The sequence below is a fragment of the Canis aureus genome, chromosome 22, assembly GCF_053574225.1.
Source record: "Canis aureus isolate CA01 chromosome 22, VMU_Caureus_v.1.0, whole genome shotgun sequence".
In the NCBI taxonomy this organism is placed as follows: Eukaryota; Metazoa; Chordata; class Mammalia; order Carnivora; family Canidae; genus Canis; species Canis aureus.
The window spans coordinates 45,639,894-45,664,333 of NC_135632.1; the positions used below are offsets into that span (position 1 = coordinate 45,639,894).

At 37.7% G+C, this 24,440-nt stretch overlaps 1 protein-coding gene across 32 annotated transcripts in view; it reads left to right on the forward strand.

Annotated features, from left to right (window-relative positions):
- The window catches only part of LRRFIP2 (LRR binding FLII interacting protein 2), a 107,976-nt gene that overhangs the window by 12,083 nt on the left and 71,453 nt on the right, over positions 1–24,440 (forward strand). For all 32 annotated transcript variants that reach the window (XM_077865838.1, XM_077865837.1, XM_077865844.1 and 29 more), the window contains exon 2: positions 11,873–12,016. In XM_077865838.1, the coding sequence (XP_077721964.1) occupies positions 11,927–12,016 (90 nt within the window). In that variant the 5' untranslated portion in view covers positions 11,873–11,926. The remainder of the gene's footprint in view (positions 1–11,872; positions 12,017–24,440) is intronic.

Sequence of the window (24,440 nt, forward strand, 5' to 3'; positions counted from 1 at the left end):
TGAGCAGGAGGAGGGGCACAGGGGGAGGGAGAGAGAGCATCTCAAGCAGACTCTGTACTGAGCAAGGAACCCTGTGTGGGACTTGATCCCACTACACTACCTTGAGATCATGACCTTGAGCTGAAATCAAGAGTTGGTCACTCAGTTGACTGAGCCACCCAGGTTCCTCATTTCCAGAATTACTTTCAAAAGTTTAAAGCCATCCTAATTGTTTATTCTTTCTATGTAACCTGATTTTCTTACCCATAGAAGCTTGTAAAATTGTCTTCAGTGTTTGAAATTCACTGTGGTAATTTACTATGAAATACTTTGGTATGGACTCAGGACTTGTGTTGAGCATTTTATGGGCCCTTTGAACCTGGAAACTTATGTCCTTAACATCTGGGAAATTATTAATGATATCTTAATCTATTTTTCCGTATGTGTATGTGGTAGGCTGCGGTGGATGGGCAGGTATGGGAGGAGGGTGGGTCAGTTTGTCCTTATTTGTATAAAAAGGAGCCACCCAAGTGTTGATGTTAGGTCTTTTATGAGCAGAAGTCATGTATCTAAAGTGGAAGCTCATTGCATGTGGCTTTAGATTGCATGGCATTTGGATTAGCTATTCTTGTAGCTGTGCCGTCAGCTTGGATCTCTTCTCTAATTCTTCCCTTGTGAACATTGTACTTATATTGCATTATATCTTGTTGACTTCCTTTTATGGGCTTGATTGGTGTCTTGCCTACCATTTCAAAGTATTACTTTGCCCTTTCTAAGACAGGTTTAAGCTACACAAACCTGACCAACATGGTTCCAGAGAGGGGAAATGTTGGCCTCTCCCTTTAAGCAATAAAAGTATCTCATAGCACTACTATTTTCTTTTCCAGTCAGTGAGCTATGTGGGTAGAGATCCTCAAGGAAAGCTGATAATTTGAGAGGATTTTGCTTTGATAATAAAAAGTTACGGAATTAAAAATTGTTTTTTTCCCAGGACTTCAGAGGACATTAATGCTTGCTTCTTTGTTCTAATTTTGACCTTTTGATCCAAGTTAGATTTTTAATTTTAAAGGTTAATCCAGTGGTGCTCATTTTATTTAAAATTAGCAATGTGTTTTTCACTTACTTAAAATGTCATTATGCCTAAAGAAGTGATGGTCACTGTAATATCTATTAGGAGATTACAGTTGTACCAGAGATGACCAACATAAATTTTTATAGTTCTGTTTTGCAATTGTTCTGACTTTTTTTTTTTTAAGATTTTATTTATTTATTCATGAGACACACAGAGAGAGGCAGAGACATAGGCAGGGGTAGAAGCAGGCTCCCTGCAGGGAGCCTGACGTGGGACTCGATCCCAGGACTCCAGGATCATGCCCTGGGCTGAAGGTGCTCCTGTTCTGACACACTTAATGAATCTTTCCCCTTTATCAGTTCATTAATATTGTTTTAAAGTTGGTTGATGTTATAGGCTTGTATTATCATACTGTGAGGTGGCCCATAATTGTGGCTTTCAGCTTAAATCATTTTTTTACTAAAGTGATTATCAATAGTATATAAAACTTAGGACAAAAGGATAATTCTTTTTTTACACATTGCCTTTATTGTTCATTGTTCCTGTGTATGAAGTTTTACATATTTGCAGTCATACTTTACATGGCATTTTGTTATCTTTTTGCACCTGATAGGCATAATATCAAATGTGTCCTTGTCTTTGCTTCCTTCCTATGAGTTTTCTCCTGCCATAATTTATTACATCATGATGACTGGCCTTGACTTAAAGCTGTTGTTGTCAGCTTGGGTCATTTTCAGTTTTATCTTTGGTTTTACTAAAGACTAACACAAAATTAAAATGTATGTATTTATTATTAATTAATTAATTAATTAATTAATTTATGAGAGACACAGAAAGAGAGCGAGCGTGAGCGGTAGAGGGAGAAGCAGGCTCCATGCAGGGAGCCTGACGTGGGACTCGATCCTGGGTCTCCAGGATCACACCCTGGGCTGACGGTGGTGCTAAACCGCTGAGCCACCCAGCCTGCCCAATAGAGGTCATCTTAATCAGAAGGAGAGCCTAAGGTCTAAGGCTAATTTAAGTTCTTTCCTTTGGGACTTCTGGTTCCTTCTATTTTATTATTAGTAACAGAGGTTAGTTACTTCTATCATGTTAGTTTTGATTTTCATTTTTTTGATTGAAGAAGTATTTCAGTAATAATTTTATATACTCCATAAAGAAATGCACACTTGTACAATTCAGTAAAAGAACTTCCAGTTCTTTTTATTGTTTTTGCATATCTAGTAAATTGGAAATAGTGAAAACTGCCTTCCCACTAAGTATATAGGTGTAATGTTAGGTTATATTTGTGTTTGAAAATATGTAATTCCTCCGCCCACCCATGGCTCAACTAAAATTAACCTTAGCCTTAGGATTTATTTCTGAATTTTACTTCACTACCTTCTCTTTTGCTTATTGTGATTTTAGATGTTTTGTTTTTTGGTGTTGGTGATATATTTCCATAGCATTTTACATTTTATAGAAACTTTTATATCCATTTGACCTAGGAATAAATTTAATAAAAGAAGTACAGGAATTCATTGGAAGCCACAAAGCATAGTGGAATGAAATTAAAGACCTGACTAAATGGAAAGACATCCCATGTTAATGGATTGGAATCTTAATAATTTGAAGACGGCAATATTTCCCAGATTGGTCTATAGATTCTATGTAATCTTTATCAAAATCTCAGCTGCCTTTTAAAAAAAAAATTGACATGCCGATCCTAAAATTTACATGGAAATATAAGGGACTTAGAATAGCCAGTAAAATCTTAAGAAGAACAAAGTTGAAAGATGCACTCTTCTCAATTTTAAAACTTCTGCAAATCTACAGTAATCAAGGCAATGTGATACAGACAGAAGGATATATCTATCTATGTATATAGATTTATATAGATAGATCATTGGAATAGCTTTGAGGGTCCACGCATAAACCCTTCCTTTTTGGTTGATTGGTTTTTGACAAGGCTGCCAAGGTCATTTAGTTGTGGAAAGAATAGTCTTTGCAACAAATGATCCTGAAACAAATGGATATCCATAGGCAATAGAATAATATTGGTACCCTGCCTCAGCACCATATATAAAAATTAGCTCAAAACGGACCATGGGTTTAAAAGTAAGAGCTAAAGTTGTAAAACTCTAAGAAGAAAACATAGGAATAAATCATTGAGATTTGGGGATAAGCAGTGCTTTCCTAGAAATGACATCAAATAGGAGTGCCTGGGTAGTACAGTCAGTTGAGCATCGGACTCTTGGTTTCTGCTCAGGCCTGATCTCAGGGTTATGGGATTGAGCCTTCTGCTGGGCTCTGTGCTTAGCGTGGAATCTGCTTGGGTTTCTCTCTCCCTCTCCCTGTGCCACTCCTGCTTCTCTCTCTCTTTCTCTAAAAAATAAATCTTAAAAAAAAAAAAAGAAGAAATGACATCAAATTAAACAACAAAAGAAAAAAATAGGTAAATCGACTTCCTCAAAAGTTTTTGTGCTTCAGAGAATACCATTTAAAAATGGTATGCAGAAATAGTAGAAGTACTTTTTCTCTGACTTTTTCTTTGCCATTTTAATTTTCCCACTTACTTCTTTATCCACTTGTAAGACAGTAATTATTATCTACATAGTGCTTTGCATATTTGCAGTACATATTTGTTGGGAAGAGAAAAGGGTATGTATTTTTTTTAAAGATTTATTTTAAAAAAATTTATTTATTTATTTATTTATTTATTTATTTATTTATTTATTTATTTATTTATTTATTTATTTATGATAGAGAGAGAGAGGCAGAGACACAGGAGGAGGGAGAAGCAGGCGCCATGCCAGGAGCCCAACGCGGGACTCGATCCCGGGACCCCAGGACCGCGCCCTGGGCCAAAGGCAGGCGCTAAACCGCTGAGCCACCCAGGGATCCCCTGTATTTTATTTTAAGATTTTATTTGAGAGAGTGAGCATGATCAGGCGGAGGGGCAAAGGGAGAAGGGAGAGAGAGAAGCAGACTCCTTGTTGAGCAGGGAGCCTGACACGGGGCTCATTTTGGAATGCATCCCCAAGAAAACAAAAACAAACAAAAAAGATATAATAATGAATAGAAGAGGGATGCCTGGGTGGCTCAGCAGTTGAGCGTCTGCCTTTGGCGTAGGGCGTGATCCTGGAGTTCCGGGATGGAGTCCCACATCGGGCTCTCTGCATGGAGCCTGCTTCTCCCTCTGCCTGTGTCTCTCCCTCTCTCTCTGTGTCTCTCGTGAGTAAATAAAATCTTAAAGAAAAATAATAGAGGAATGGACAAAGGGATAGTGGGTGATAAAGTACAGTAACATATTAACAGCGGAATCCAAGTAGTAAGTATATGAGTGTTAATAGTAGAACCCTTTTCAACTATTCTGTTAGTTTCAAAATGTGTATAATAAATGTTGTAGGGGATCCCTGGGTGGCGCAGCGGTTTGGCGCCTGCCTTTGGCCCAGGGCGCGATCCTGGAGACCCAGGATCGAGTCCCACGTTGGGCTCCCGGTGCACGGAGCCTGCTTCTCCCTCTGCCTGTGTCTCTGCCTCTTTCTCTCTCTCTCTGTGACTATCATAAATAAATAAAAATTAAAAAAAAAAAAGTGTTGTAGGGGCAGCCCTGGTGGCGCAGCGGTTTAGCGCCGCCTGCAGCCCAGGGCGCGATCCTGGAGACCTGGGATCGAGTCCTACATCGGGCTCCCTGCATGGAGCCTGCTTCTCCCTCTGCCTGTGTCTCTGCCTCTCTCTCGCTCTCTCTGAATGAATAAATAAATAAATAAATCTTAAAAAAAATGTAAAAAAGAATAACTGAGAAAGGCAGATGACTTAAGTGAACAAAAGGCATGGGAAATGGTCATTTTAATTAAAAAAAAATCTTGATTTGAAACCCAAAAGGAAAGCAGAGGTAGTCACAGTATGGAAGAATACCAATAGTAATAGTATACATTTGGAAGATTATAGGCAAAGGAGGGAATGCCTCCATTACTGGCTAGAAGAGAAAAAAACGAAGCAGGAAGGGCAGGGGCAGGAGCAAAGTGGGAGGGGGGCAGACAGGAGAAAAGAATTAACTCTTAAAAGACATCAATCCTACAAATATCTAGATGAGGACATTACACAAAATGGATAAATCATTAACAGAACCTACAGAAAGGATAAAAGGTACATCTAGAAATTGAGGCAAAGTACAAAATGAAAATATGTATATGTGAGGCAACACTGGAAGACCTGGCGGGCTATGAAAGATAGATAGATGCTAAACACTAAATCTCAAGAAAGTATTAGAACCTATAACGGTTAAACTCATATTTTACAAAACATAATGCCTACAAAGGGTCAGTGAGAACCTGCATAATCCCATCTTCCACTTCCACATTTGGTAGTCCTAGGAGTAGCAAAAATGTTTCTTAACAGACTGAACCACTCATGCGCCCCATATATTTTATTTTATAGCAATTTTCTAATTTTAGAACCTAAAATTTAAAAAAATTACATCTTTATTGCATGTTTTCCTATTTCTCTCTTGTCTTTGGTTTTATCTTTGTTCTTTGCTGCCTAAGCTTTTGTTGTTCTCCCTAGTACTTCTGTTCTTTTCCTGTTTTCTACTTTATTTTTTTTTATTTTTTATTTTTTTAAAGATTTTATTTATTTATTCATGATAGTCACACAAAGAGAGAGAGAGGCAGAGACACAGGCAGAGGGAGAAGCAGGCTCCATGCAGGGAGCCCGACGTGGGATTTGATCCCGGGTCTCCAGGATCACGCCCTGGGCCAAAGGCAGGCGCCAAACCGCTGCGCCGCCCAGGGATCCCCTGTTTTCTACTTTATTGCACACTTTTAAGTCTGACCTGTCCTCAGCAATATGTAATTTTCTATCTCCCTCCCTTTTATCCTCTGAATGTATGTTCATACACACATTTCTGAGGTACTTTTATTTTTTTTATTTTTTTATTTTTTTGAGTATAGTTGACACCGAGATACTTTTTAAAAGGCATAGGGAAGGGGATTAAAATTAAAATAAAAAATGCCTTACTTTGGGATCCCTGGGTGGCGCAGTGGTTTAGCGCCTGCCTTTGGCCCAGGGCGCAATCCTGGACACCCGGGATCGAATCCCACATCGGGCTCCCGGTGCATGGAGCCTGCTTCTCCTTCTGCCTATGTCTCTGCCTCTCTCTGTGTGACTATCATAAATAAATAAAAATTAAAAAAAATGTTTAAAAAATGCCTTCTCAGGCATAATAAGAACGCAGTTGTTGGTTAAAAGTACACCTTCATAATTTGGTTTCTGCACAGTTGATGAAAATAGTATTGTAAATCATGTCGAACATACAGCTCGTGAGAGTTCATTTATTTAAAAATGGTTAACAGGGAAGGAAGTACAACCATTGGCATGTCATCTTATGAAAGGAGGAAATGGAAAGATGATCAATTGTTTTGGATGTAGGAGAATATTACGTATTCAAAATAGATTAAAAAAAACAAAAACAAAAACAAAATAGATTTTAAGGAACATTTTTAGAGATGAGATTTAGTTTGAGATTTAGTTTGTGTTTAGCATCTATCTTTCATAGCCCGCCAGGTCTTCCAGTGTTGCCTCACATATACATATTTTCATTTTGTACTTTGCCTCAATTTCTAGATGTACCTTTTATCCTTTCTGTAGGTTCTGTTAATGATTTATCCATTTTGTGTAATGTCCTCATCTAGATATTTGTAGGATTGATGTCTTTTAAGAGTTAATTCTTTTCTCCTGTCTGCCCCCCTCCCACTTTGCTCCTGCCCCTGCCCTTCCTGCTTCGTTTTTTTCTCTTCTAGCCAGTAATGGAGGCATTCCCTCCTTTGCCTATAATCTTCCAAATGTATACTATTACTATTGGTATTCTTCCATACTGTGACTACCTCTGCTTTCCTTTTGGGTTTCAAATCAAGATTTTTTTTTTAATTAAAATGACCATTTCCCATGCCTTTTGTTCACTTAAGTCATCTGCCTTTCTCAACCAGTTATTTTTTTACAACACTTTATTATACACATTTTGAAACTAACAATAGTTGAAAAGGGTTCTACTATTAACACTCATGTACTTACTACTTGGATTCCATTGTTAATATTTTACTGTACTTTATTATCCACTATCCCTTTGTCCATTCCTCTGTTCATTATTATTATATCTTTTTTGTTTGTTTTTGTTTTCTTGGTGGTACATTTCAAAATAAGCAGCCGATATCAGTAAACGTCAATCCTAAATATTTTTTTAAATTATTATTTATTTAAATTTATTTATTCATGAGAGACACACACAGAGACGCAGAGACATAGGCAGAGGGAGAAGCAGGCTCCATGCAGGGAGCCCAAAGTGGGACTCAATCCCAGGACCCTGGGATCATGACCTGAGCCGAAGGCAGATGCTCAGCAACTGAGCCACCCAGGTGTGCTTCAACCCTAAATATTTTTCCATGTGTAAAATATGTCTAATATTAGGTTAACTAGAGGAAAGTGTTTAGAGGAATTTTTTTTTTTTTGAGTTAGAATTTACATCGAAAGATTTGCATGGATCTTAAGTGTATCATTTAATGACCTCTGTCTTCTAAGTCATTTGTGTTCTCATAAGACAACTTCCATTATAAGGCCATGCTTTAGAAACTTGTGTATTCATTTGGATTTTCAAAAATAGACTTTGAATGTCACAAAGTACCTTAAACATTTCTTCTTTTTAATTTTTTATGTAAATAATAATAAATATAATAATTATAATTAAAGGTATTTTTATTTTTTCTAGATTGTTCCATGCTTCAGCAAATATTCTTAGCATTGCCATGATTTTATATAATACACTCTGGAGGAAATAACTTGAGGATGTTTTTGTTTACTTAAAAGTATAAGAATATAAAGAAAGGCAAGGATTGTTCTTTTGTATACTTCATAAGCTAAGTATGTAAAAGAGGTAGTTAATTCAAGACACTTGAAACATTTGAAACATTTATGGAGTGCTTTATAGGTTTATTATGTGCTTCTATGTACCTGAATTCACTTGAGCTCACATTAATCATGTTGGATAGGTGGACAGTTGTATCTGCTCTGTAAGTGAAGAAACCAAGCCTCAGGTAGGGGAAAGGGCATTGCAGCAGTTAAATGCAGATCCTCTCACTTTATATTTCGTCTAGTGGCAACAGCTGAAGTTCCACTCAGTCTTTAGTTCCAGTGCCATTCCAGATATTGGATTTGCTGATGAATAGAGACCGAATGTTTTATTGCATAGACTAGTGTTAACTGTAGTGACGACTTTGATGCAAAGGCTTATGCCAATATTTTGAGTTCCCCATAATGAAATACTCAGATATAAGGAAGCTGCAACTATTGGGATCCAAATGGAACTCTAAGTGTGTTATATTTAGAATGTGACATACTGATATCACATACCTATTTTGTTTTCACAAGAGTGAACAATATCATGATTGAGATGCCACTTAATGTGGCAAAATGCCTATTTCAGAAATGTATTATGTGAGAAGCTCATTGGAGAAAAGAAAGTTTTATTGATATATCTATCTTGGAAGTTTTCTATTTCACAACATCCTTGAAGGACTTCCCCTTCTTTCCCATAGATCCTTAATGACAAAACCATCTGGAGAAAATCAGGTTGACATTGTCTGGGTAATGGACCTGACAAAAATGTGGGCAGTTTTGTTTTTGTCAGTGGATGTAAAGGTTTAAATCTTCATTTGGTTAATACCATCAAGGAAAAGCTAGAAGAGATTAATATGGCTCCTGAAGAAAAGTATTCTTGAGGAAACCTTGCGATAGCAACTTAATGAAAGTCCTTTAGGATCAGCAACTGGAAATAATCTGTTTGAGATCACCTTTTGAGTCTATATCCTTATTTTTGTCATTTTTTTTTTTTAAGATTTATTTATTTATGATAGACATAGAGAGAGAGAGAGGCAGAGACACAGGCAGAGGGAGAAGCAGGCTCCATGCAGGGAGCCCGACGTGGGATTCGATCCCGGGTCTCCAGGATTGCGCCCTGGGCCAAAGGCAGGCGCTAAACCGCTGCGCCACCCAGTGATCCCCTGTTTTTGTCATTTTGAAGATAGATTGCATAGGACCTGAAAACCTTTTTCTAATATTAGTAAGGATGTCTGCCTAGAGAGTACAAATCATGTAATTCTTTAAAAAATATTAGATTGTTTTTGACATAGTTAATCGTTGATCTACCTCCTGTGCACCTGAAAAAGGTGACAGGACCTGGCCAATGAATCAGGTAAATACCTAGATACTCTGTAGATAGGACCAGAAGGATGAGAAAACAGAACATTGTTCCCATTTGCTGCTTATCCTATGCCTTTGTCTCTTGTCATCTTTCTCTCAGGGCTGGCTAGCTTAGAGCCTGTTGAAACAGTTTTGTTTTGAGGAAAAGATAATTTTTAGGAAGAGATAATCTTTTATGTAAATCTGTGTGCTAGAAGTATCCTGGCAGGTCTGAGGTTTAAGGCAATGTTTGTTAGAGAAAGAAGGAAATGGATTATGGAAAAGAAAGGAGGCAAATATCCATTCAAAAGAGTGCCACCAGCAGTGTCTTCATCAGATAGTGTGTCTCAGCTGTATACTATATGGTATCTAATTTGGGTGTGATCCACTTTGGGGCCGCTTTATTCTTTGAGCCTTGAATCTGGATTTATCTATCTAGTTGTTTATTTATTTTTAAGTGCATCTCTCTTTCCCCAGTGTTATTGAAATGCTAGAGAATCAAGAAGAAGAAAAAAAAAAGTGCAGCCATAATTCTTTCCTCCTAATGAAACCACTGTTAAACTCTTGATAAAATCTTCATTTCTTATTCTGTAATTATTTTTTTGTTCCTGGAATTAGAAAATGCCTCTTTTTGTTTCCTGTTTTTTTGGAATGTCTTTGAATGTGTCCTCGGAAGGCCGGCTGAAGGACGAATATATTGGGTGATATCACGGTGGTATCAGTTAAATTGTTGTGCCAGTCTTTGAAAAGTACTACATCCTGCTTTTTTTCTCAGTAGGTGACTAGTACTTGTACATCATTACTATTAAGTGTCTGATCTTTAAAATGATGCTGAAGGTAAGGGTGATGGGAGACTTCTGAAAAAAACAACAACACTGAGCTTTTCAGAAATTTTCCACATTTGTGGCTGGGACTTCTCAGCTGCTGCTTTCAGACACACATTCCTTCTCTTCATTTCCATTTGAAGGAGTCCTTTCTTATCATATCCAGATAAATTTTCTATGGCAGAGTAATGAACTATCATCAGTCTTCATTCTGATTGACAAACATAGCATGTTAGCTATGTGGGAATAAGAAATGGTGTCAGATAAGAGGGGAATGCCCTGAATTTTCATTAGAGAGAACTTTTTTTTTTTAATAAACACTGAATTGATGAAGTGGTTCTGTTTTATTTTGCCTGAACCAAATGAATTCCAACACATGAAAGTCATTTGGAGTTTTAATATAGTTTATTCTACTGGGACAGACTTACTTGAGAATTCCTTTGTGACTCACAGTGTAATGAAATTTCACCAGCTTATTTTGTTAAAGCTAGGGGAAAAAATTAAGTAAATGGGTATTTTGCTAAATGAGCTATACTTCTTAGGAATATGTATAGGAAAGAAGGAAGTCATGCAAATTGGGATGCATTTTCTTATGGGACTCTTTAATTTCAAATGCCATGTGTTTCAAAGGTCAGATGATCTTTATTATCCTTATTATTTAATCCTGGTAGATGAGTTTTTCTTCTCTCTTTGTAAAAATGGGTCTATTTCATGATAACAGCAACAATATTAGATCCATAGATATATTCTTAATCGTTGGCCTATGTCAGTTTTGTTTGTCACTGTATCTTTGGCACTTTCCACAGTATCTGGCAGTTACAAGCACTCAGATATTGCTTGGACAGTGTTGGTTATTGTTAATTGCAGAATAATAAATCTTCATTTGTTCTTTTATGTGGTAATTGTTTAATTGGAATTGTTTCTTAAATACACTAAAAAGCCAGCTTACCGGGGCAGCCCGGGTGGCTCAGCGGTTTAGCGCTGCCTTCATTCAGCCCAGGGCCTGATCCTGGAGACCTGGGATCGAGTCCCACATGGAGCCTGCTTCTCCCTCTGCCTGTGTCTCTGCCTCTGTCTCTCTCTCTCTCTGTGTCTCCCATGAATAAATAAATAAAATGTTTAAAAAAAAAAAAAAAGCCAGCTTACTTTTGTAAGTTTAAGGTTCTATCTTAAAATTTCTTGAATATGTTCTTTCAAAGCTTTAGAATGAATGACCTTCTGAAATGTTTTTTGCTTTGGGATAGAAATAAGTTTTAGAAACAGCTGTAGTAATTTTAAAGAAGAATTACTGCTGACTGCAGTTTTCTGAGGCTAATGTTTCAAAGTGTTCTTTTTTTTAGATTTATTTATTTACTTGAGAGAAAGAGTGCGTGCGTGTGTGGGGAGGTGGAGGGGTGTGAGCAGTGGGAAGGAATCTCCAGCAGACTCCTCACCAAGCCTTAGGTGGGGATTAATCTCACAACCCTGAGATCTTGACCTGAGCCAAAATCAAGATTTGGCTACTCAACTGACTGAGCACCCAGGCGCCCCTATAACACATTTTTATAGGTTGCTGTCTATGGGTAGCATGGTAAAAAGAATTGGGAGATTTAATAATTAGTATAAATTTAAGTATTCTAAAATTTGTTGGAATAATTTGATAGTGAGGAAAAAGTATTTGGTGACTAATTTATATGTAAATACATAAATATAAGTTCTCTTTTCTAAAAGTGAATGTATGAAGAAGCTTTAAAATGGTACAAAGAGTAACATCCTAAGTTAATTCTGTTTCTTTTTATTTCAGGGTTGAAAACAGTGAGATCACATTTCACAGTTAAAAAAAACTTAAGAAGACAATATGGGGACTCCTGGTTCTGGAAGGAAAAGGACACCTGTAAAAGACCGATTTTCTGCAGAAGATGAAGCTTTGAGTAACATTGCCAGAGAGGTGTGTCTGGAAAACCCCCTCTCAACATTGAGTTGCCTAGTTGAGAATGTTGTAAAAATGCCGGGTTGGGGGTGGGGGTGGCAGCAGGATATATATATAGACTTTCATTTACTGAGCTAGTTTCAGAATGCTGACTGTAAAGAAGATGTTATATCTGGCCTCTAAATAGTATATTAGAATAAAATATAGTTACAGTTACCATCTTTTTATTTGAATATCTGTTTTTAATCCAAAATTAATTTTTCATTTTATTTTTTGTGGATTACTTTGAGGTATCTATAATGTTTTGAAATTTATAATTATTCTTCACTATTGAAACTTAAGGTCATTAAATTGTGGAAAATATGGTAACTATATTATAGAAATGCTCGTGGTCTATACAGTTAACATATTTCAGGAGGCACTGTATAAATGTTGACAGAAACAGTCCTTATTTGGTGTCTGCCCAGATTCAGTTGTTTTAGCTGTTTTTTGAAATACTGCAGTGGAATTTTTATGTTTAACTTTCAGCTAGTACCAGAGCTTCTGGAGCATTTTTGTTTCGGTTTGTTGACAACTCAGAAGAAAGAAAAAAATGGAAAGGGTTGTCACCTATTGAATCACTGGCAACATTTCCTGTTGCATATTGGAAATTTAAGATAACTCCCAGCTGTGATTTCTTAGTGAGGTGCCAACTTTGTTTCAGACACTGACTCTATCTGCAGCTGCAGACCTGACCATAAATTAATCTGGTGCAGGAATTGGTTAGAACATTATTAAATTATATTCTTTTTGTGAGGATTAGTCCTTCACCACTTCCTCTTTGTTATTCTTGGTAAATAGCTCATTTAGGACTGTTGCTATTTCCTTTGACATATTATGCAGTCTCTTTTTGATCCAGCTCATTGTTACATTTTTCCTTGGTAAGCTACTTAGTTAGCTTTTGACTTGGATGTCAGATTGTGTAGAGGGATATTTGAAGCAAAGAAAAGTTGCCTGAAAACTGTTGACAAAATTGTGATATTACTTTAACAAAATTACTTAAAAAAAATCAAGTGAGATATTTTTGGATAAAACGATAAAAGATACTTTAAAATGAAGTGAAAATGAGATACAAGGATCTTAAGTATTTGCACAGATGAAGCATTTTGGGAGCCACATAGTTTTATTTGAAAACTGAAACTACTCAAAATGTTTATTTCCCAAATTAGAGGGATTTACCCAGATTTCTATAAGGAGAGAAAAATGTTGGCACCTTCTAGGCTTTTTTCTACTGTCACTAAATATTTGAGCTCTTTTTTTTGAATCTATGATGCTTTGTTTGCAAAAGTGGGTGCATTCTAAACATTTAACACTTGAGTGTTTTCTATGTTACAAACATTTCTAAGCATTTAAACTGCATTATTTTAATCTTCACAGAATTCTGAGATTAGTTTTATTATTATCTCCATTTTAACAAAGAAACCATTGCACAGAAATGTTAAGTATCTTTTCTAAAGAAGCCATTGCACAGAAATGTTAAGTATCTTTTCTAAGGTCACACAGCCAGAAAATGGCAGGGCTTGGGTTCAAACACATGAAGTCTGGCTCCAAAGTCTGAGCATTTAACTACTCTTTGTGCTATACTGTTTCTGAATATTCTCCAACTCTCCCATTAATAGTTTGTGTTTTGCTAACTTTCCCTGATTTTGAAAGTACTTACACATCTTGATTCTCACAATAAGCTTATGAGTTAGGAAGGATAGGGGTTATTATTAGCCTTATTCATAGATAAGGAAACAGACAAAGCTGAGAGATAAATGTCTAAAAGGTTTCAGTGCTGGGGCTCAAATTCAGCTACTTAAAGCCATTGTTTATTCTACTATACCACACTGCTTCCAGAGAGGAAGGCTTTGGAGAGTTCTAAGTGTGGCCCTGAATCCTGGCTCTACTAGTTGCTTGTTGAGTAATTTTGTTAAGTAACTACTATAGTAAGACTTCAGTTTCCTCATCTGTAAAATGGGAATAATATTGTCTTGTATTACAGGGCTGTTGTGATGATTAAAGGAAATAAAGCATGTAAACCTTTAGCATACTGTTAGGCTTGCAGTGGACTATTTTGTTGCTATTTAGTAAGTCAGAATTGAAAGTGATACTAGAGGTAAAATGGTCTTTTTTGAAAAATAAATTCATTAAGATAGGGGTTCTAAAACATGGTTGATCACCAGACACTCTCAGGGAACTGTTTCTTTTTCTTTTCTTTTTTTTTCTTAAGATTTTATTTATTTATTTATGAGAGACACACACACACACAGAGGCAGAGACACAGGCAGAGAGAGAAGCAGGCTCCATGTAGGAAGCCCCTTGTGGGACTCGATTCAAGGACTCCTGGATCACACCCCGAGCTGAAGGCAGATGCTCAACCTCTGAGCCACCCAGGCATCCCCGAGGGAACTGTTTCAATGGACAGAGCCCCGGGCCTTACTTGTACTTGCTAAATCTGAATCTGTGGGGGTTGAGCTCAGAAACCTGTATTTAAGTGTGTGTGTGTATGCATGCATGCATGCACACACAGGTACAGACACATACACACTTTTGTTCCTGGGATCTTTTTTTTTTTTTTTAAGATTTTATTTATTTATTCATGAGAGACACAGAGATAGAGGCAGAGACACAGAGATAAAGAGAGGCAGAGACACAGGCAGAGGGAGAAGCAGGCTCCATGCAGGAAGCCTGACATGGGACTTGATCCTGAGACTCCAGGATCACACTCCAGACCAAAGGCAGGTGCTAAACTGCTGAGCCACCCAGGGATCCCCTGTTCCTGGGATCTTGCTGGCCAGTCGGATTTGGGAACCATAAACTAAAATATACAGAAGATCCTATCCTGGATAGTCAGTTTTTTATACCTGCAAGTGGTTTTCCTCCCTGTACATTATTATTTTGCTATACATAATTTAGCTTAATCCAGTTATTAAATTACAAGTTATAGTATAATAATAAACATTATTCTAAAAGGATTTAGAAGGCCAGTATTTTTAGTTTTTCTATTTTCTAATTTCTAATAGAATATTTTCTATTCTATTTTCAGCATTCTGAATATGAGTATGCCAGTTCTTACTAACCTGGTCAAAAGGCTCAGCTTAACCGTCCATATGAAAAGGCCAGTTTTTATTAAGTTTCAAGATTTTTATTTGCATGAGTGCCTAGTATGTGATGTAGTAGTTCGAAAAGCTAAGAAGAAATAGATTTAGCAGTTTTAATAATTCCTTCATACATTTCTTGTAATTCTTTTTCTTTCCTTTAAAGTTTTCATAGCCAGTTCTTAATTGTGCATTCATATATTACGTGGTTGACTTTTGCAGCTGATCCCTAATCCTTATTTTCTCCCATATGATCATCCCTTTCATAAAGCCAAAAAACAAAAATAAAAACAAAAAAAACTCATGCCTGAAGTTAGGAACAAACAGCAATAATGAACAGAACTCCCATAATGATTAAAAAGGACAAATAGCTTAATCCTCCTTTAAATTGTTAAATCTCAATTTGTTAATTTGTGTTTTCTCACTTCAAATTGTTTTTTGAGGTAGATTAGGGATGCCGTAAATAAAGAAAAATAACCTCTTTGTCCTCCTGCTTACTATTTGCTCAGGTTTTTTTGCTCCTCAGTTGGCCCCAAGTCAGGGAACTAGAGGAAATGAGGAGGAAAAGAAACAGAAGGCAGGGATGCCTGGGTGGCTCAGTGGTTTAGCATCTACCTTAGGCCCAGGGCATGATCCTGGAGTCCCCAGATCGAGTCCCATATGAGGCTCCCTGCATGGAGCCTGCTTCTCCCTCTGCCTACGTCTCTGCCTCTCTCTGTATCTCTCATGAATAAATAAATAAAATCTAAAAAAAAAAAAAAAAAAAAAAAATCTTTAAAAACAAGAAACAAAAGGCATAAATATTCTGTAAACTGGATAATTTGCATGTTAAAATATGGAACTGAGTACATTGTGGTAAAACACACATAACATAAAACTTACCATATTAGCCATTTTTAAAGTGTAGGGTTTTGTGGCCTTACGTACATTTACATTGTTGTGGAACCATTATCCACCCATCTAGAGAAATCTTCATTTTGATTTGTAATCAAAATGTAAGACCTGTGTACACTGTAAAAAGATGTTTAGATGTTTGAAGACTGCTCTGTGAAGTCAGGAATGTGGATGGATTTAGAAGTCCCATCCTGTCTGTAGAAGGTATGTTGCTGTTCTGTGAGGGAAACATGGGCTGCCACAGCTTTGGAAGAGCTCAGGAGAGCAGTGTCAGAAGGGGTCACCAGCAAGTTCTCTATGGTGTCAGAGGGCCAGTCCGCATACTTTTTTTCTTGCTCGCTTGGCTTTGATTGTTCCACAGGTTTGGGGGAAATGCATCTGGAGGGTTGACTTTAAGTGAAAATTACCTGAAAGCACAGAGTGTATCAAATTGGGAACCCTTGGACAGCTCACTCTCCAAAGGAGAATGAGGGTAGCATGGAAGCCATGTATGCTGCCTTACTGTGGTTAGTTTGGCAAATGTTACGGTGAGTGTTCCCAGGAAAAGAAATTAAGCCTTTTGAAGGGATAGCAAACAGTCTTTTTAAGGCATCACAGAAGCCTAGAATATTACTGAGCTCCTCGTTTTAGAGCTGCAGATATGAAGAAAACATGTTCTATGCATATTTCTCCAAATGAAAGTTAATCAGAATGTTGCTTATTTTTGGACTTTATGATCTGAGAGTCCCTCTAGCTCTAAAATTCTGTGAGTTCTCTTGAGATCCAGAACCCACAGAGATTCATGCTCATAATGTATAGTTCTCTTAAATCTAAAAGATCAATGACAAACATAGAAATTTTAAAGGAGTTGGGGAATTTAGCAAATGGAGTTTTCAGAGACTTTTGTTGTTGAGCAGAATGTACATGTAGACATATTGGGTGCATACACCTACTTATAATAAGGAAGAAGGGAAACTTTTCTGACTTTTTGACATTTGTGGCTGCTAGGGCTTTTAGATTTCATTTTTTAGAAAAAAGATTAAAAAAAAAAGTTTATTGAGAGAGTGAGCACATGAGCAGGGGGAGGGGCAGAGGAGAGGGAGAGTGAGAGAATCCTCAAGCAGGTGGATATCATGGAGCCTGATACCATGACCTGAGCCAAAATCAAGAGTTGTACACTTAACTGAACCACCCAGGTGCTTCCAGATTTCATTTTTCAAAATAGTTTTATTGAGATATAATTCATCTATTTGAAATGTACAATTCAGTGGTTTTTGGTATTTTACCATATTAATTTTTTAGAAGTTGTGATTATAATGTGCATAATAAAATTTTCCATTTTAACTATTTTCAGACTATAATTCAGTGGCATTCATTGCATTTACAGTGTTGTATAAACCATCACCACTCTCCCTTTCTAAAACCTTTTCATCATCCCAGACAGAAAGTCTGTAACCATTAAGTAATACCTCCCCATTTCCCCCTCCTCTGGAACCTGGTAACCTTTAATCTACTTTATGTCTGTATTAATTTATCTAATTCTGAATATTTCATTAAGTGGAATTTACAGTTTTTTTCCTTTTGTATCTCGCTTTTTTCTCTTATTGTAATGACTTCAAGATTCATCCATGTTGTAGCATGAATAAGAACTTCATTCCTTCCCTCTCCCCACCTTCAAATAACTTCCATTCCTTTTTTAAGGCTGAGTAATTTTCCACTATATTTATATAATACATTTTGTCTATCCATTTATCTATTGATGGATGCTTGGTTGAATTTCATTTTGCTGGCTATGGAAGTCACAGGCATCTCAGGCATCTAGTAGTGAGAACCAGAAATCTGCAGGTTTTGTTTATATATTAGCGGCCTGAACAGAAGGATACAAAGACAAGAATTGTGCTTAAGATACTGCCCAGGGTTATTGTTTTATGGAATGATAACCATGATTGCTTGGTAGAACTAATGATCTCATAGTTTCTCACTATTTTACTTGAGTAATTTATTTATTTTTAGGGCATGGCAATTAAGGATTAAAAACTTGCCAAGGATAGCAGCTTTTGAAAATGCAAAGAATTACCATAATCACATTATTTATGGGTGTTAATACCATCTTTCATTTAAGAGTAGAGTTTAAAGAGGCACCTGGGTTGCTCAGTTGGTTTAGCATTCAACTGGTGATCTCAGCTCAGGTCTTGATCTCAGGATCATGATGGAGCCCCGCCCCCCCCCATCCCCCACAAAAAAAAAAAGAAAGAAAAAGAAGAGAGTTTTCAAAAACTGCACAAATTTAATTAATTTATTTATTCATGAGAGACAGAGACAGGGGCAGAGACACAGGCAGAGGGAGAAGCAGGTTCCATGCAGGGGGAGCCTGATGCAGAACTCGATCCTGGGACTCCACTCCAGGATCACGCCCTAAGTCAAAAGTAGACGCTCAACTGCTGAGCCACCCAGGCATCCCATAAAACTGCACACATTTTGAATGTAATTCATTGAGTAAATGGTTTTTGAGCATCTGTTCTCTGCTGGTGCTGTGTCATGTATGAGGGTTATGGAGTGGACAGGTCTAACATAGTCATTGCCCTCAGGGAGCTTAGATTCTATGGGGGAAAACAGACATTAAACAAAGAATTGCGGGATGGACTAGTTCAATTTTCAGTTTCCTTTTTTCTTCGAAATGTCTACATTTAACATGGTAATTTCTATCTTGAAAGCCATGATTGTCAGTGTATGTCACAGTGGCATTCTTAGAATTGAGGAAATACAGTAATCTATTTATTTACAGCTGTGTTAAGTGCTTTGAGTGGACAGTCAATGGTTTTATTAAAAATTGTGTGATGAGGAACTTGACATGTTTGGGGACTTTGGGAAGGCTTTCCTGAGGAAGTGCCCTTTCAACTGAGTTTTGAAGGATGTGTGGAATTATTGAGGGGAAAAAGAGTTGTCATATGTGGGAAAGAGCTTTCCAGTCAAAGCAAAGAATGTGTGACAAGCTTTTAAATGATTTTTTTTTTTTTTAATTTTTATTTATTCATGATAGGCACACAGTGAGAGAGAGAGAGGCAGAGACACAGGCAGAGGGAGAAGCAGGCTCCATGCACTGGGAGCCTGACGTGGGATTCGATCCCGGGTCTCCAGGATCGCGCCCTGGGCCAAAGGCAGGCGCTAAACCGCTGCGCCACCCAGGGATCCCTGTGACAAGCTTTTAAGCCTTTAAGAGTATGGAGAATTCAAGGATTAATAATAACAGCTAACATGTACTGATTACTGAGCTTGTATTACGTACAGTCACTGTCCCAAGTTCTTTATTTTATCGATTATGAATGCAGGGCTTGGAGAAGTGAAGTAACTTGCCCAGGGTCATACAGCTAGAAAAGTAAGGCTGAAATCTGCACTTAGGCTCCTAAGGTTGTATCCCCTATGAGATCACTGTTTACACTAATATGCACAGCAAGGAGGAGAGTATCCAGAGAGGTAGGCAGGAGCCAGATCATATAAGCCAGTGGTTCTCAACCGAGGGTGATTTTGTCTCTCAAGGGACATTTGGCAGTGTGTGGATATTTTTGTCTGTCATAACTGGAGGAGGGATGTACCACTGGTGTTTGTGGATAGGGACCAGGGATGCTCATACACATCCTACAGTGCACAGGACAGCCACCTACAACAAAGAATTATCTGTCCCAAAAGTCAATAGGGACATTGAGAACCCTATTACAGGTTCTTATAGACTGTATTTAGGATTTGAGTCTGTGTCCTAAGAACGATGGAAAACATTGAAGGATTTTGTATAAGGATATGACATAATCGGATCTGTGCCTTAAAAGGATGACATTAGTGCAGGTTGGAGATTATATCAGAAAGGACACTAGTGGATGCGGGCAGATGCATTGTGAGACTTGCAGAGGCAATGGGGGCCTGGCTCAGAGGATGACAGTGGGGATGGTGAGAGATGGTTGGGACAGAGGTCAGAGAAGTAAGTAGTCCATGCTCAGTAGTGAGTGGCTGTTAGGGGAACGTTTGGATTGTGCCCCTGGGTGGTGGTAGGGAACATTCACATGGAGAGGAGTCTTGGAGAGGGTGGACTACGGACTTATGTTGTATTTAAAGTGTCGGTGAGGTATATAAGTGGGGACTGTGAAGGGGCAGTTTGTGGAAATGGATCTAGAACTACAAGGAGAGGTCTGGGCTGTAGTCAAGACCTGTGAGCATGTAGGTGATTGAAATCGTGATATGGATGAAATTTGTCCAGGGAAGAAGTGTAGACTTAGGCTGAGTCCTAAGCACTCCAGGATTTCAAGATCAAGTTTTGAGACTTTCTTAATTCTGACACTTTTTTGATCATCCTTTTGTGCTTGGTTCAGATTCTGTGCAAATCGGATTTGTCTGGAAAGCTGACTCCACAGGAGGCATAATTACTCTTATTTAAAATGCTTTTGAGTGTTCTCAGTGGTGGTACACAAAGATTTATATTTTTGATAAGATTATGAAATGTGAATTAATCTTTTAGAGTTATGAAGAGTGACTTTTTTATTTCTCTCTGGTTTAAAAAAAATGCTCCTTCTTTGTGCTGTCTTTATTAGACAAATCCTTTGAAAGAGCAAATATAAGTTGTTTTCAGTCATCTAGAATTCCTTCCAGTGGCATTAATGCATGAATTCAGCCAATTCCCACTGAGTGCAGATCTCTCCCATTTTTTTTTCCCATTCACCTCTAGAACTAAGTCAGAGCTCTGGCTCTGTGATGGCCAGTGTCACTCTGCATAATCTCGCTTTTGATTTGTTCCTCTAACCAGAATTAACAAGACTGAGTTTTGTGTCTGTGTGATTGAAGAATATTTGGTATAGCATTCATTGTCATAATCTTCACTATTCCTGTGACTTAGAGGAATTTGGAGAAAAAATTTCAAAGAGCACAATATCAGTAACCTAAATGTGAAGACATTATTGGCAACAGCCTTTTTCTTCCCCCTCAAAGTATTTCTACTAGAACTATGATTCTCACATTTTCCCCTTTGGTTAGATATGTCACTGTAAATCCAAAATTTCAATTTTTCTGAGCTGTCTATTTATTAGGTTGTATTTAGACCTGAGTAATAGAGTCTATAATCTTAAATTTCCTCTCTCATTCCAAATGAATATTTTGCTATCAAAAGGTCTTAGAGTAAAAGGAACATATAGTTGTGTGACATCAGAAGAAAATGGCTTAAAATCCCTAGGTTTTTATCTAATACATATAGATGTTTATACTCAGAAAAACTTAATGTAGTTGGTTTTCAACTAGCCAAAGTTTTTAAAAAAGTAGTTAGCCATGATTACATTGTAAGATCTAGTTAAGAAAAATGGTACCTGAGATTTTTCTACTAAAGGGAGATTGGTAAGAAATTGAGTAATGACTTTTATTTGTTAGTCTGGAAACCATAGCAACACAATAAATATTATGTCTCTTAATTTGTCTTTCAGTGTTCTTTTGGCATGAGTGTCATGGAAAAATAAACTAAATTAAACACAGTAAACTCTGAGTCTTAGCTACCTGAATTAGTCATTTTCCTTGAATGTTTCACTTTTTGAAACATTTTGTACTTCACGTTTCTTGAAATTAAAGCATGGTCTGTAAAGATACAGATTATTTTTTTTATTCCTTACTCTTGCCAGTTGCATGGGTTTTATCTTATGGGTATATATGCAAGCTGGCAGCCCTGTACTTGGCTTGGTTAAGTGCATTTCTGTCAAATAATGAAATTTTTAAAAATATATTTTTTAATATTTATTTATTTATTTTAGCTAGAGGAAGAGTGCATGCGGAGGGGGGAGGGACTGAGGGGGAGGGAGAGAAATCCTCAAGTAGACTCTCCACTGAGCGAGGAGCTGATGTGGGGCTTGATTCCAGGACCCTGAGATCATGACCTGAGACTAAATCAAGAGTCAGTGGCAACGAACCACCCAGGCACCCCTCAAATTATGAAATATTTATTTGCCTTCCTTGAAAAAAAGCTAGAGGTTTCCTTTATTTTAAAGACATTTGGGTGTGTGTTTTCATGTACTTCTCTTTGAAAATATTAAATGCAGGAAGGTTTTGATAATAGTATAAATACCTATGAGTCTACCACCAAACATTAACTGATATCACTGTTTTGTGATGATTACTTCAGATTAAAAAAATAAGGAAGGGAGAAAGAAGACCTTATAAATGAAGTTTAGGGCCATTTGTTTCATTTCCTAGGCTTCTCTTCCTACCCCCACTTCACCCAACAGGGAACTACTGTAATAAAATCATAAGATTTCCTTCCTGAAAGTTCTAAAAGTTCAAATACATTTCTCCATAAACAGTATTGTTTTATGGGTTTTTGGGTATTGTCTTCTAAGTGCTCAATAGGCATGGGGGTGAGAAACAAGTAGAACCATGTGGGAAGCTGCCAGCATAATAGCTCATATAGCTGGAGAGAGGTTGGGGAATGGGAGGAGATGATGCTGGAGAGACAGTAGGGCCAATCATGAAGAGATTTGTGTGCTGAGGAGTTTAAATTTGATTTTGGAAGCTGTAGAGGAGCCATTGAAGAGTAAAAGATTTTTCAGATTTGATTTGTAACATAATTGCTTTAGCCACCATATGAAGAATGACTAATATAAGGCAGAAAACTAGCTGGGAAGCTGCTGTAGTCATCTTGGCAAGAGATGCCAAGAGCCTGAATTAAGACAGTAATAGTGGGAATGGAGAGGAAAGTTCGATGGAAGGAATAGTAAAGAGATATAGAATGTTGTTGGGAGCTATGTAGTTGAGGTTTGGTGACTGAAGGTGGTGGTGGAAGAGGGTAAAAAAGAAGGAGGAGGCTTATGATGATTCTTCATCTTAGTTTTTGGATAACTGGACAGCTACCAAGGAATATAAAGAGGAAGAGGAAGTTGAAAGAATATAAATTCAGTTTGTGATACACTGAGTCTGAGGTTCCAGTGGGACAGCCTCAGTGGTTAATAGCCAGTTGGATCAGGACTGTGGGAGAAAAGTCTGAGTTGGACATAAAGATTTGCAGATAATCAGTATCATGGTGGAGGTGGGGTGTGGGGATGGAGCATAGAGATCAAGCCTGGAAGCTCCTTAAAATTTAAGGGGCTAGCAGAGAAAAATGAGCACATGATATATTCTGAGGAAGAGAGGTCAGAGTCAGGGGTAAAACTGGGAGATTAGTATTGCAGAAAGCCAAGAGATGAACATTTTAAGCAGAAAAGTGAGTGGTCAGGGATGTTGGAAGTCCTGAAAGGACAAGTGAGATAAGAACAGAAAAATCCTATTGGGTTTGGTAGTTAGAGGTCATTAGTGACTTTCAGGAGTAATTTCAGTAAAATCATTTGGGCAGAAACCAGAATGCAGTCATGTGGAGAGAGTGGGAAGCAAGGAAGGAGGTGTGAGGAAAGTTGGCTGTGAAGAGAAGGCAAGGCAGGATTGAATCAAGATAGGATTGTTTGTTTTTATTCATTTTTGAAAGATGAGAGGGAGTTTGAACCTATTTAATGAGAAGAAAAGCCAATAGGGGGATCCCTAGGTGGCGCAGCGGTTTGGCGCCTGCCTTCGGCCTAGGGCGCGATCCTGGAGACCCGGGATCGAATCCCACATCGGGCTCCCAGTGCATGGAGCCTGCTTCTCCCTCTGCCTGTGTCTCTGCCTCTCTCTCTCTCTCTCTCTCTCTCTCTCTCTGTGACTATCATAAATAAATAAAAATTAAAAAAAAAAAAAAAAAAAAAAAGAAAAGCCAATAGGGAAGAGAGTGAAGATAGAGAAGAGAGATCAAGATCATATAGTTGAGGGCAGCCCCGGTGGCGCAGCGGTTTAGTGCCGCCTGCAGCCTGGGGCGTGATCTTGGAGACCCGGGATCCAGTCCCACCCATGTCAGGCTCCCTGCATGGAGCCTGCTTCTCCCTTTGCCTGTGTTGTGTCTCTGCCTCTCTCTCTCTAGCTGTGTCTCTATGAATAAATAAATTTAAAAAAATCTTAAAAAAAAAAAAAAGATCACATAGTTGAGACAAGATCCCTGGGGAAGGTAGATTTCACATCATAGTATGGAGTGTGCATGTGTGTCTCAGGAGGGATATATTATATATAAACATATATAGTTTTATATTTATATTAAGTTATGTGGCTTATAATTAACCTCTTGCCTTTGGATCTTAGGATGATGGATTCAAACTTTTTTTCTTTTTTAAGCCAGCATGTGGTTTGAACTCAACAACCCTGAGATCAAGACCTGAATTGAGATCAAGACTTGGATGCTTAACTGACTGAGTCACCCAGGCACCCCTAACCTTCCCCCCACCTTCAACCAATAGTCCTAAGTGAAATTTTTTTTTTTAAGATTTTATTAATTTATTCATGAGAGACACACAGAAAGAGAGAGAGAGAGAGAGAGAGAGGCAGAGACACAGGCAGAGGGAGAAGCAAGCTCCATGCAGGAAGCCCGA